Source organism: Chanos chanos, chromosome 5 (assembly GCF_902362185.1).
Source record: "Chanos chanos chromosome 5, fChaCha1.1, whole genome shotgun sequence".
NCBI classification, from domain to species: domain Eukaryota; kingdom Metazoa; phylum Chordata; class Actinopteri; order Gonorynchiformes; family Chanidae; genus Chanos; species Chanos chanos.
In genome coordinates, this window is record NC_044499.1 from 24,794,674 (window position 1) to 24,809,369 (window position 14,696).

The following is a 14,696-nucleotide window of genomic DNA, read 5'->3' on the forward strand; positions in this document are numbered from 1 at the left end:
AGAGAGGGCGTGTGACATTATTTTGCCATGTGTTGTTCTCCATAATATTGCCACAATTAGAGGAGAGCAGCACCTTGCCACACAAATGAACAACCCTAAGACAGTCCCATGCACCCTGCAGATGTCCCGGAGGGAGGAGCCGTCCGAGACATAATTTGACAAAATCATTTCACAGGTAAAGATACCACCACCCCCAGCAGTCAAATAAAGAAAAATCAGTCACATTTTATTTGGTCTTCTTTATTTCCTACAAATGCAAATGCAACAATTAATATATTTAGATTGTTCCAACAAATAACAATTCACCTGTGACCATGCACCCACCTCTAACTGATATTCCATTAATTCAATTTCAAGATAGGCCTTTCTTATCTGTTGCTCCAAGTACACCATTTCTATGTCAGTTTTAGCCATTTTCTTCAGGAGATGCAACTCCTTTGTCGGAAAGGATGACATTAAATTCTACAGTTCTACATGCAGAATTAACCTGGCATTTACTGAACATCTCACTGTGTCAGTCTGTGCTGTGGAGGTTGATGGACTCTCCTCCTGGTAATGCCCAGTCATGCTCTGTTAAAAAGGATAAGAACGTGTCATCCCTTCAATGTGCATTTTAAACTAAAAATTCCACACAAGAATGTAAAAACATTTAAATGGGGAGAGAAATATCAGTAGCTACCATACATAATATTACAAAACCTCTGTAGGCCTTTCTGAATCCTTCTCTGTGGCAGCAGACAATGTGTCTTCATCATCATCCTGTGATGAAGAAGAGCATTCTGTTTCAGTATACTTTAAACTACTATATTTGGCAAAATCTCTGGAGAACTGAGTACTGAGTACAACTGCAGGGAGTTCTGTTGTGGCAGGAGGCTCAACAAGGCTGATGAGACCATCAGCGACTGTTGGGAGAAATTAAAAATCCAAAAAAGGAATATAAATATAGATATAGATATACAGATACAGAGGTGATGGTGGTGGCCCTCCATACGTTTTGCAGGCCTCTTCCCTTCTTTTTGTTAGCTGAATAGAACTCAAATGTTAATCTGCTAAGCAGGAAATTAGGTGAGAGGACATTTGTATGTCTTAAAACAGCATTCTGTTGGAGGTTAAAGCTACTCCAAGAAATAGCCACTGAATGATATTTAGTTTGTTCAATATGTCAAATATGATTAAAACCAAAATGAGGTACAATCATGAGCCTATAGGCCTAAGCAAAATGTGCCTTACCTGTTTGAACTATGTTTTTATATTTCATTTTCAGCGGCTGCCAAGTGCGCTTTGTGCCCATGGGATTGCACCTAAAAGAAAACTGAATTTTATTCAATTACATTCCACCACTTCCCCCTCTAATATTAAAAGAAAGTGTGGTTAAATGTTAAATGAATAGACTACTGCATTAAAACTTACGCACTGACTGGGGCAGCAATTTTCTCCCACGCCAATTGTCTCGCCTTTGCCGATGCAGTTGTGTTGCCCCCCCCCCCCCCCCCCTTTTTTTTTCTTTTGAAAATGCTTTCCAAAAGCATGTATCAGAATTTCTAACTGCAGCGGGGTGAAGTAAGACAACTTTTGTTTTCGCTGGTTGCCATGGTGAATCGTAGTATCGGAGCTCCATTGATGATGGCTTTTTATAATGCATGCACACGCTTAACTCAGAGTTAACATACTCAGAGTTGATTGAACTAACTAAGATCAGCTTTTTTGGAACCGAAAATTCAGAGTTTCCCATCTCAGGGTTCGTCAACTCAGAGCTCAGGATTAAACTCAGAGTTTGGCAAACCTGCTTTCTGGAATACCCCCCAGGTACATCACTTCATGACTACACTTCACCCTTTATCACACGGATACATCCAGTAGGATAATACACCATGTCTCACTGCCCGTATTACCTGAGAATGGGTCCAGGGTCATGACAGTGAGTTCACACGAGTGATCTAAGGAATCTCTGCTCTTTGACACAGTACAGTACCTATGGAACAGACTGTTCACAGCATGACTGTACCACAGTCCTGCCTTCAGAGACTGTACTATACCATTCAATCAGCATGGTCCCGCATCCCTGTGGAATGTTTCCAATGTCTTGTAGAATCCACGTCCTGAAGGGTTGAAGCTGTTGTTGAGGCAAAAGAGTGTCTGATCCACCCATAAATGGGTGTGGCCGACAAACTGAATACTTTATTCAGGCGCATGACTATTAATACGTTAAGATGAGTGAGAAGGGAGAAAGACCCTGACCCATTTCCCCCACCCAACAAACCCAGTCAGCCCTATTCTCCCAGACTTGCTGTCAAATCCGGCAGGTGTGCCACAGCTAAGATCCAAATCAAGAATCCCAGATGCAGAATGCACCCCTGGGCACAGGGTCATCTGTTCTGCCTGTGTTATTACAGTAATGAGGACTGATGACACTCTCAGCTGTATGGAAAGAGAATGAGTATGAGCCGTCATGGCGTGCTCTCATAGCCCACAGTTAACAGGGACAGTTTAATGAGTATGACAGCATGTACAGAGTATCACTCATTTGACTAAACAAGTGGTTATTTTAAGTGTGCCTCAAAACATTTCATGCCCTAAAGCATAAGAGTCCACGCTGAGGTCTGGCTTCATATGTATCATACTGTTCTCTCTTTATCACTAACAGTGGAGCTAGTGAAGAGTTTCATACAATCAACACTGTCATGACATATCACAATGAGTTTATGCAGATTTCCATACTTGAAGAGGAACTTCAGCATGAAACAAATTATGAACTGTGTACGCATGTGATGAACTTCCAGGAACACACGTGATACTTTCACTTGACAGCTCTTTCTCTCTCTCTCTCCCCTCTCTCAGTCATATGTCAGGCACTGATAGCTGTCACTGAGCAAGTATCTGTGTCTGATGTGTAAGGAGACAGACTTACACTGATAATACTCACATACCTCTCGTTCATCTTTTTGCTCTCTCTTTCTCTTAAAAAGGCTGGCAAAGCAGAATGCCGCTGACAAACACAGTGCTGAGCAGTGCTCTGTGTTTCACTGTGATCTGCAGACAGCTTTAGATGTGCCTCTAGCCTGTATCTGAAAGACTTGTGAAAACATGTGAAGCTGTAAAACGTTCCTGTGTTGACAATATTCCTTATACCTCAACACCATATGAAATTTATCTAAGTGTCTTTATCTAAATGTGTAAATAACATTTGTACACATTTTACACCCTGCCTGTTATATAACCTGTACAGAACAAAAGTCAGAACAACCTGTCAGGAGAGAAGCTAAAATTCCCATTGGACAGCTTTGAGTTTGGGCTCAAATTATTGTGGCTGAGAAATCCTTTCTCTCAGAATACCTTCTAGGGTTCAAAGACAGATTTTTTTCCATATTCACTTATGTTCAGTTGTTAATGTTTTTTATATATACATATATATGTGTGTGTGTGTGTATAATAAGAACTGGTCAGCTAAGACCTTGCTGTGTCTCCATCTCTTGCGGCTGAGTAGTTCAGATGTCGGATATACCACTTGTGGTAGTGATGAATCTGGCCGCCCCATCAAGAGACAGTTGGGAGTAACTGGGTCTGGGTCCGCTATGTTGGAAGAGACTTTGAATTCAGAATTCCCTCCACTTCCACCAGGACTATCCTCAGCACTTCGTCATAAACTGTCTGGGCTCCGACGGTACTGTTTAAGGCTGCTTTGATAGACTGAATCTCTCTCTCCCATGATCCCCCAAAGTGAGGTGCATTGGGTGGATTGAAACAAAATCTTATCTGTTGGTTAACTGTTCATGTAAGGCTGGTTGGAGGGCTGCGAATGTCTCATGAAGTTCAGTGTTTCCGCGTTGAAGTTCATTCTTTGGTCGGATAGCAGTTCATACAGCTTCCCTCGTCGGGCGATGATTATGCGAAGTGCCATGAGGAAGGAGTCAGTGTCAATGCTGGGAAAGAGGTTAATGTAGACTGCTCGTGTGGTCAAGCATCTAAAAAGGATCCGCCAGCTTGCCTTTTTATGTATGTATATGTGTGTGTGTGTGTGTGTGTGTGTGTGTATATTTTTTTGGATAACATACCAGAATACAGTGATATAGGTACCAACAGACATGTTATTTCACGCTCTTCTCCCCATGCTTTTGTGTTTTCCACACAACAGCAGTTTAATCACCAGGCCAGCTGTTCTTCTTCCTGAGTTCTTCTAAAGCATGTCTTTAACAGCGCACAGTCAAATCCCTATGTGGAATCAGGAGGATTTTTAGTGTTGTGGGCCTTTTTCTATGGTCTAATGTGTATGTTGTAGTCATATGTAATGTAGAAAATGACCCTGGCCTCTTAAAACATCTCAGAGTAAGTCGATTTTCCATGGGCCTCTTTGCTGTGAAATCAGAGGCATTCACCTGAATATGGAATAAAGAATAAATTAAGCCAGAAATTACTTTGATACATTAAAATAGCCTAGAGGTGTCGAAGGAGACAAGGACTCTTGTGTGTGGTTATTACAGGTAGCAGAGCAGGATTTTTTATGGGTTTATAAGATGACGTGTTAAATCATGCTTTTGGTTTGTAAAAACTCCAAACTGACACAACCCCCACGTGAACATGCACTAGCAAAATGGACAAACTATGCCTACCATCTGAAATGTTCCAATGAAAACTAAAAATTGTACTCATGGTTCAGTGAGGCTCCGCCTTTTAGTTCAGAGCTTGTCCTTCTGCTACCTCTCCAATATTTCACCAAAGTGGAGCACCCCTTGCAGCTAAATGCACCATTTTCCCGCAGTTGAGACAAAAACGGAAAGCCTTAAGGCAGTGGCGTTATCAGAATGTCGTATGCTACAATGCAACTTCGCAAATTTGATGCAGTCAAAACTGTCAAAACACAGACACCGGAGCTGGAGCCTTCATAGCACCAGCGGGACAGGAACGTATTTTCAGCGTCTAAGGGAGCCTACTTCAGATGCAGTTACAAAGAAATTGTGCTTTACAATCAAGTGATCTCTGTTGGTCATTCAAATACACTGCACAGCCCGCGTACGCCTCGCATTTTTTCTTATGCCCGAATCAAACTACACGATATTTTTGTCTTTCACGATGGCCACTATGTCAAATTAGGTAATCATAACATAGGTTGAACAGGATATTGGAATATTCGAGTTACATCAATTCTCGAGTTTCTTCATTATCGTCGAGTACTCGCTAATCGCATGATGCTCACGCGTACTCAGTTTCCAGGGAGAGCCCTTAGGAACTGTGGCGACACCATAAAAAGGTGAATTGATTGTTTGTTTGCTTTATTATTGTATTTCACTGTGCAAATTTTCTTTCACAACTGTCGTTGTGATGAAATAAACGTGCAACATTTTTGAGTTGTGGACGGATTTCACAAGGATGGCTCTAACGTCGAGTCTGTCATATAGGCTAATAGGCTACTAACGCGGCTAAACAAATTTATGTTGTTAAAAGGTGGATGCAAGCAAATATGACTAATTTAATTTTTAATTCTGTTAGGCTTACTAATGATGACCAGGCAGCCGATATATCTAAACACAATAAGAACAATAATTATACGTTTTCAAATTTACCCGGGTTTAACCCGGTGTGCACAACACGCTTTGTTGACTGAGCTTACTATGGGCGTCTGTATAATGTTGGTAACAATAACATTAAAATATCGTCATTACCATCCATACTTCACCATTGCGAAAGGTAGGACAAACCGCATCACAGTTGCAGTCTTTTAATTGATGCAGAACGTCAAGGAACATGTCGTAGGAGATGTTAAACTAGGCAGGAAAATACAGAAAACTCTGACATGCTAGACTTTTCGTGTCGTTTGTCGTGTTTCGTCTTTGGACGTCCCAGACGCCACATTGCTGTTTTTAGGTAAAGACGCCCAATTGTCGTTCCCAACGTTTATATTCAGGCTCGACGCTGGAAGTTTGTTCGCGACGACAAAATCGTGTCAAAATCGGGCTGAAGTCGTGTAGTCTGAACGCAGCATTAAACATTATCACGTTACGTAGGCTACCTTGCGATGTAGACATAAGAACTAGGTTACCGCTGCAACCGTTTACTTCTCTCTTCGTCATTTGGCATAACCTGGGCGGTGTTAATTAACCAAAAGTCCCGCTTCCGTTTCATATTATATTCTTGACGATTTCGCACAAACCAGAAAAAATGCAACAATAACCAATGTATGTGAAACGATATATTCACAGTATTTTAAATGAGTTGTGGTTTATTTGGTGACATTTAGTAGTGTGACTGATTTTACTAATTGCAGTAGTAGGCTGCTGTACAAAGTTAGAGGTGCGCTATTTGATAGATTTCCCCGCTCCCCCTCGAGCTGGTGGGGAGATCTGAGGTCAGCTGAACCCGCCCATGTCGCCCATGCCTAAATCCACCCGTGCTTACAGTTTCCTTAAGGGGCCTGAAACTCCCTCCAGTCCCTCAAAGTACGCTTGAGCTTGAGAATTCACCATGCGTTTGGTGCTTGATCGTTATAAGTGCTATTCAATCATGTTACTGAAACCGTTTATGAGATGAGGATTCAGGCGGTCAGTCCAATCTGTACCAGCAAAATGATAATGAAAAAATGAGCAGATAAAACTAGATTGACATACAGGCTGCAGGTACAAAAATGTTCTGTAAAATCTTCATAAAGGAAATGGCACACTGAAATGTGATCCTCAGAAATGTGGACTGTAGAGGACTATGTTGACTGGAATCTGGTGCCTTGGAAATTCACAGCTGCTTGTGTTTTGGCATAGACCGTGACTGATTTGTCTTTGCTTTTCTGAACATGTGCCAGCAACATAGCTAACTACATCTTTGCTTCCCTATTGGTTGAGCAGGTCTTGTCTGGGGTTAGAATTATTTTAAATATGTTTTTGTCTTTATTTTTGTTTTTGTTTTGTTTTGTATTTTTTAGCTGTGTATTTTATAACCTGTATTATTCAAATTGTACAATGACAATGTTCAATGGCAATATCTTTACACTCGTTTACTTTCTTTGTCCTCTTGTTTTCAGCTCTTATCAGACTTCTCTGTTTTAATGAGAGTAAATGCCTGAAAGCAGTGTCGAGCTGACTTTTCTTGAATGCCACAGTGAGTCATTGTCTTATGTGCATAATTCAGATATACCAATTCAAGAGAACAAGTTCACAGTAAACAAAGGCATTCAAACCTGTTTGAACATGGCTGTCCCCGAGACAGCTTCTACATTTATTTGGACAGCTCAGGAGGTCTCCTAAGATCCAGGTAAAGGACTGTCTTTAAAAAGCGACCTTCCTGACTGAGCAGACAATTTAGGGGGAATTCTGTCCATATAGGTTTAGAAAATGGGAGTGTTTGTGGCTCTGATGATGCAGGCAGACAATGATCACTAACAGTATACCTGTCCTTGTATGCCTGCGAAGGAGCGTCTTCAGACAGAACAATCCAAAAATAAATGATGGCACTTTTATGCTTGACAAATACAATCCATTTCTTTCTCCTGTGCCACCTTGACTACTGAAGCGCTTAATGAAATTTTGCTCTCCCATATTTTGTCTTCATGAACACCCAGAAGCTTACTGTCATGTATGTATCATGTATCATAGGTGAATATGAAAAAAAAGATCGGCATTCAACTCCACCATTGCACTCTTTAAAAAAAAAAAAGCAAAAGAAAAGCAAATATTTCAATGTTTGACTCCAAAGGACATATGAGGAAGTTTCAGAGAAAGTCAGTGAAGATATTGCAGGATATAGTAGTCTACTGAAATTTTAAATACATGCACCAAGATTATTCTGGGTGTGCTTCCCTGCTGGGTAGATAGAACGCCATGCATCTGTGCTTCCCTAACCTATCAAACATATGCTAATCTCCACTGTTCACAGCCTTACAATGCTGCCCGAGGATGACGTCTACCCATACGACAGTTCTCCTCGCACTGGACAGTCAGGAGTTTAAAAAAACAAAGAGACACACGGCGATCTCTTGCATCACATAATCACATGGGCCAAAAGGAGACACACGTGTTTTCCATTTGATCCATTTAACAGTTATAATAATAATAATAATAATAATAATAATAATAATAATGAGTGATATTTCTCTTGCTCCTAAACTCACTGAGTGTAGAGTGACTAAAATAATAAACACACCAGAGCATTGAAAACATATCTGAGAGTTTATTTTACTTAAAGACTTGATGCAAACTAACAACTCTGAAGGGTTAAACAATTATTGTACTGGTTGACTTAATTCTTGCTAAGTTTAATTCATACCAATTTCATTTTAGATAAGTCAGTACCATTTACCTGATGCAGTCAAATGTGAGATTATTAATGTTACATACTGTGAATGAGACACTTTGCATTTAATACTGACCTGGATGGCGATAATCCAATACTTATTACAAAGAAAAATGTTGATTATTGGATTGTTGTCACCCTATTGTTTCATTTGGGTATTCGGAAGTATTGAGGATTGTAAAGTTTTTGTTCAGTATGATTTTGTAGTAATACATAGTTATTCTGTGTGCTCTCAGTACCTTTTCCGAAGCATGAATAGTCAATGAAACAGTCAAAACGTTTTGAAAGCCCAGCATACAAGCCAATAGTGAGAAACGTTGACGTTCATATTATCAGGTGCTTTCCCCAATACAGAAAGAAAGTGAAACTATACATAGAGAAACAAGCCCCGCTGTCTTAGCGTATCGTGTGACAGTACTGCCAAATGATTTAAAAGCCCGTGACCACGCAAAACCTTGGCGTTACAGCGGATTTTTTCACAGGTACTGAGTTTCATTTCCACGCTATCTCGTTAGAGTTATGTTGCTAGTGAAACTTTTGATCAATGGACGGTCAAATATGCGTTGTTTCCTTTAGTCAAAGAATGTGTACTGCCGTAAATGTTTTCAGTCGGAGCGAGAAGTATATGTTTCAGGCTTGTTTCCGTTGGTGGATGGTAGGTTTAATTTACACTCAGATTGGTCTTAATGCAATGTCTTGAATATTTTTACTTTAAGTGAATTGGATGTGGTGATTTTCCTTTCAAGTCTGTATGTCTTCCTGTTCTCACCAGACGAGCGTTGCGTGTCTAAAGTAGCATAGAAAACAAACGGTTGACGTCCCATGAAGAGCCGATACACCTGGGTTTACGGAATGGAACGTATCTCGAACATTTCAACAGTCAACATTCAGACCGTGAGGTGTAAACCATTTACAAGAAAATAGCGACATATTATTTCTCTCTCTCTCTCCCTCTCCCCCCTCCCTAGACGGGTCTGAGCTGTTGATGACAGTGACTCTTACGGGGAACAGAGCAGCAGAGAGAGAGAGTATGGCTGCAGACCTGAGCCCAGATCATGACTTCGACTGCCCAATTTGCCAAGAGGTGTTTAAAATGCCGATCAGGACAAGGAGCTGCAGACACGTGTGAGTAAACGAGGATATGACGCTGGCTGTTTTGTACATGGCTTTAGCCTCAATGAATTTGGCCCCCCCACCGTGTAAAAACATACAGTCAAAAAACTGAAAACAGTGGAACGTCGTTCCACGTTTTCCCATTGCACTCACTCACAGGGGAGCTGATCGTGTTTAGCAAACGCAGGCTTTTCCACAAGTAATAATTACTTGTCATCGTGTTTCATACACGTCTGTCGTATGATATTTTGGAGTTGTTAAAACTAAACTGATGATTTAAATGAAACAGTCGGCTCCATGTAGCATTGTTAAATCAGCATAGATTCAGAAACGAAACTGACGTATAGGACTTTGAGGAAATGATCGGGCTGAATGTAAGCTCGGTCTTATTCGCAAATCAGACTGCACGTTTGTCCTGACGGCTTTGAGTTTACCGTCAGAGAATTAAGTAAACAGCAGAGATTAAGTCCATTAATCAACATCAACCAAATGGTAGTTTATGGTAGTTCTAACAGTTTATAAGGTGGGATGCAGAACGTGCAGTGATTTCTTGTGGGTCGGTCTCTGTCTGCAGGTTCTGTAAGGGCTGTTTTCAGATGGCAGTGAGAAGCCAGGGGCCACACTGTCCAATGTGCAGGGGCCCTGTGTCTGAGAGAGAGAGGGGAGCCACTGACATCCAGAAGAGAATGAGAGAACAGACTGGGAAGTGTAAATCATGTGGCATTGAGGTTGGTACTGCCACTCCACGCATGCCTCCTTACCCAATATAAGGATCCACAGGTGTTTATCAAAGGGTTATGATGGCTACATATAACAGTGGGCTGATGTCTTGGTTCCACTTGATATGAAGTGGACAGACTTCCTGTATACTTACCGCTGAGTAGGTGTCGCACCAATGATAAAACTGTGTTGTGTGTAAATGAATATCCTATATGTAAGGTTAGGCTTAAAGTTAGGCCTAAAAGAAGAGTGTATGTAGACAAACTCTACAGACTTAATGTGTTAAAGTCAGTTAATTAATATTTATTAACTTTTATTAATTACTTTTACTTATTTATTTATTATTTATTTAATTAATTAATAATTAATATCACCTGGTTTGCATGAATTAATCACAAACCAGGGCTACTATACAGTTCTGTGTGTGATTCATGTGAAGTGTCTTTCAGTGTACAGTAGGAATTAATGAGCTGTTCAGTAGAGCACTAACGTCTGTATGTTGGCGAGGGACTTTCCTGAGTTGAGTTTTTTCCCGTTTAAGACTTAAAGAGTTTATCCTTTCTCCTTACAGGAAAACGCCCCAGATCATTATAATTACTTTATGCTGATTTCATATTTTATCTTTCCATCAAATATGAATATAAAACATCAAATGTTTATGAATTATTTCACTGACTGTTATGTGTGCTCAGAGAGTCCCTGATAGGTGTAATATGCTGTGTTTCCCATGGCTACCACTTGGTAACAAAATGAAAATACTGCATCATTTGAATTCATTTAATAAAGTCATTTAAATATTAGGCCTGTTAATACCCTAATGATATTGGTGGTTGGACTACAGACTTTAGTGAATGGTCTATTGTAACCTTTAAATTAGTTCTGATGATGTTTAAAAAGTGTTTGTTGCATGAACCTCAAATTACTCTAAAGCCTATGGAGAAGTGTTTGACTAATGTTCTGTCTTTCAGCTGAGCTTGACAGACCCAGTTTACATGGCTTGACAGCCTCTGTATATTTTAGCTCAGCTTTTAGCATTCATTCCCTTAAAGAGAGCACCTCCAGCTTCTGCTCATTCGGTCATGAGACTGGCCTGTCTGACACTCTCAGATATATTCAGTGTGTGAAAGCTCTCTGTTCAGATCTGGTGCTAAATTTGTTGTTCTGTTGCATACCTGCAGGTTGTCAGAGCAGTCAGCAGGGGGAGCTGTTGTGTATTACAGTAAACCATTTCCTTTCGAGTAACTCAGGTTCTGGAAAACCCCGTAAATTTATGCTCCATTTATTAAAAACAAACACAGGTCAGCTGATATCAGACTGAAACCGCAACTCAACTCAACTCAACTCAATATCAGACTGAAACCGAAAATCAACTGCCCAAAACTCAACCTGTCTACCTTTATGGGTTTTTTTCCTCATAGTTTTCTATGCTTTATCATTTGACACGTTACTCTATATTGTGTCACGTATAATTTAATGCTGACCATTTTAATTGTTGAGAGCATTTTAAATAGTATGTCTAAGTGTTCTATAAATGAGATTATTTCCTTTTTTGTAGTTCCTGAAATGTTTTAAATAACCCAGAAGTATTGTTACTCCACCAATCTTGTCTCCACCAACCCTACGCAACAGACAGGGTTTAGTATAGATTCTCTACAGAGCTGTGTTGTGTAGACTCTGTTTTGAGGGTAAAGGTAGATTTTTTTTAGTAGCCATGGTTTGAAATGCTTTGTCCTCTGTGGCTGTGCCTGCACTTCCCTTATTCAGAGCTTACTGAGAACATCTTGTCTTTCCACAGAAGTTGCTCAGTAAGATGAGACAACACTATAAGCACTGTAGGAGTTACATAGAGGAATTCGGCATCTTGCCTGAAGCCGCAGTACCACCATTGACCAGCAGGGGCAACAACATGCCAGACCGCACTATGCCCATTCCTCAGCCCATTACTCGGTATGTGACACGGCATTTGAATTACATGTATCTCATCACAACGTGACTAAAGTTTTAAAACCTAGCAGCTGCGATGAAGAGGAACTCTCCTCAACATTATTTGGGAGGGTTTGCTTAGAGACTGATATCAGAATGTCAGTAGAATATTTGTTCAAGATGGTGAACAGCTTACCAGTAACTTGTGCTTCCAGCTCCATGAACTTGACAAACACAGTCTGAAGCAGTGTGAAGAGTACTAAATCAACACATTCATCAATTTCAGAGCATTCCAGTCTAACTGCCTCCAGTTAAGAATGTCTAGGTAGTGACAACCCTGAGAAAATAAGCAAACTGTCCACTGATCACACAGCCATGCTTTCAAAACAGTAAGCGCAGTCTTCCTGAATAGAGTTTGTTATATTACTGTCCCCTGATATATCCTACAGAAATGAAGTGTATTTTTATGACAACTCCTTCTATGGTTTTTAAAACATATAAGGAATAATAGGTAGTCCACACAAACTATAAACCCAACAACATAGCTGTCACAGCATATGGCTCACATCTGACATATTTCTCACAGTCATTCTGATACATGCAGCTCACAGTAAACAACAGACAGGAAAATTATATTACAAGAAAAATATTACTACTGCCAATAACAACAACAACAACAATAATAATAATAATAATAATAATAACTGATTTAATCTAATTCAGCAATATTACTAACAATTTGTTAAATAATACGTTAGATATTTGATATTTGAAGCACTTTTGCAGTATTACAAATATAAGTAATTAAATGTACAGATGTACAGAATTTACAAAGTAAATATTAGTACATTTGATGAGGGTGGTGTGTTTCTGTAAGGTGTTTGCTGCTTTGAGTGTGTGTTGCCGCCAAATTGGAATCCGTCGAATGTTTCCTCATTAGCTCTGCTCCAGTTGGTACACTCTCAGCTCCCTGTGTAATAACTGAAATAGAGTGGCTCAGATGTAATATCAATAACTAATTTTACATTTCCCTTTGTGTCTTTACAAACCACAGCAGTATTACACTTGGGATGTACTTCTGACTGATGGACTAATTGGGCCTCTTATTTTATAAGTTGATTGTTTTGAAGTCAGTGCTTTTTTTTCATCAGAGGTGAACCACAGCATCGATCTTGCAGTATTTTAATACCTATTCGCTGTGCAGATGAAACCTGATATTACTCTGGAGTTTGCTGCAGATTCCAGTTTTGTCTTATCCACTCAAGTCCATTTGGTGATTAAACCTGTAAAAATGAATCTCCTCTGGCTCAGGATTGGTCAATAATCAGTCTTCTCACATATCAGGAGGCATCTGAACCCATGGGCTTTAAATACAAGTTCCATTAAACCTTCTGTAAAAGACAATGCATAACTCACAAATGATGAAATGTATCACAAACCCACATCACATTTCACAATGTTCCACTGATGTTATTATCACCTGCGTCAAAGCTTTTCTCTCACATGGCCCAAAACCTTCAGTAAACTGTGAGAGTTTAATTCTTAACCAAAACCTGTTTGCCCTGTCAGAACAGACAAGATTTCTTTTTTATTTCTCTTGGTTGATTTCTGCTCCCAGTCACTCTGAAACAGCAGAAACTGATCTGAGAACAGTTTAAATCTGTGGCTGATAAGACACTTGTCCTGACTGTGTGTATGTTCTCTCACCTCACACTGACACACCACCACTTCACCTAGATATTTATTTTCTCTTCTGAGGGCTCAAGGGGAAGAGAGAAAAACTAAACCTAATTATTCCTCTCTTATTCTAGTGCACCTCCAGTGGGTGGGGCTCTGCCCTTATTTAACCTGATGTCAGATGAGGGAAGGTAAGCTGGACTGGTGAATAATTACTTTGAAGTAATTCTTTTGATATGACAATGTGCTGGCATAATATCAAAGAGCTGAAAATATGAAAATTAAAATTAAGCGTGATAACATTATGATTGAAAAAAAAAACATCTCTGTGATAAAGCAACCTTTTTAATGATGATTAAGACCTTCACTAACCCTAAAATGTCTTTCAGTAAGTCAGTGTCACTGACTCTGTGTTTGGAGTATTATGTGGTAGGTCTATGTGTCAGTCATGTGTGAAGCCATGGAGAATCCCTGAAGAGTTTATAAGTGTAATGTCCCTGTACTCACACGTGTTTATTCTGACATGTTTACACAGGGCTTCACACACACACGCACACACACAGATCATAGCAAAGTTTATGCTGCTCCGCCACTCAGTCTAAAGTCTGAACAAGAAGGAGACAGCTAAGGAGGATGTTCCAGGATTAATGTGTGTGTGTGTGTGTGTGTGCCTGTGTGTGTGTGTGCTCCTGTGTGTGCCTTGTCTGTTCTAGAGCAGTCAGGGTGTACGCGTGTCCATACTGCCCCCTGCAGGACCTGAGAGATATGGCTCTGGTGCAGCACTGTTCAACGATTCATGCCACAGAGATGAGGCCTGTGGTAAGTTCCAGTACATTAGCATGTTGAAAGAGGCAGGTCAGTCCATCTAAAAGACCCCCTGGCTACACACTCTCATTTTCCTCCTACCCATGTTCTAATGTGTGTAACAGCTGAATCAGGGAGGAACCTTGCAAAATATTCTTTAAAATAAATAAATAAATAAATCACGC

The 14,696-nt window shown here is 40.1% G+C and overlaps 1 protein-coding gene across 1 annotated transcript in view; it reads left to right on the top strand.

Moving 5' to 3' along the window:
* Window positions 1-14,390: 14,390 nt before the first annotated feature.
* mep1bb (meprin A subunit beta b) overlaps window positions 14,391-14,696 on the top strand; it is a gene marked incomplete at its 5' end in the record, with an annotated part of 28,863 nt that continues 28,557 nt past the window's right edge. Inside the window, one exon of the mRNA XM_030774816.1 lies at window positions 14,391-14,409. Coding sequence (XP_030630676.1) covers window positions 14,391-14,409 — 19 coding nt within the window. The remainder of the gene's footprint in view (window positions 14,410-14,696) is intronic.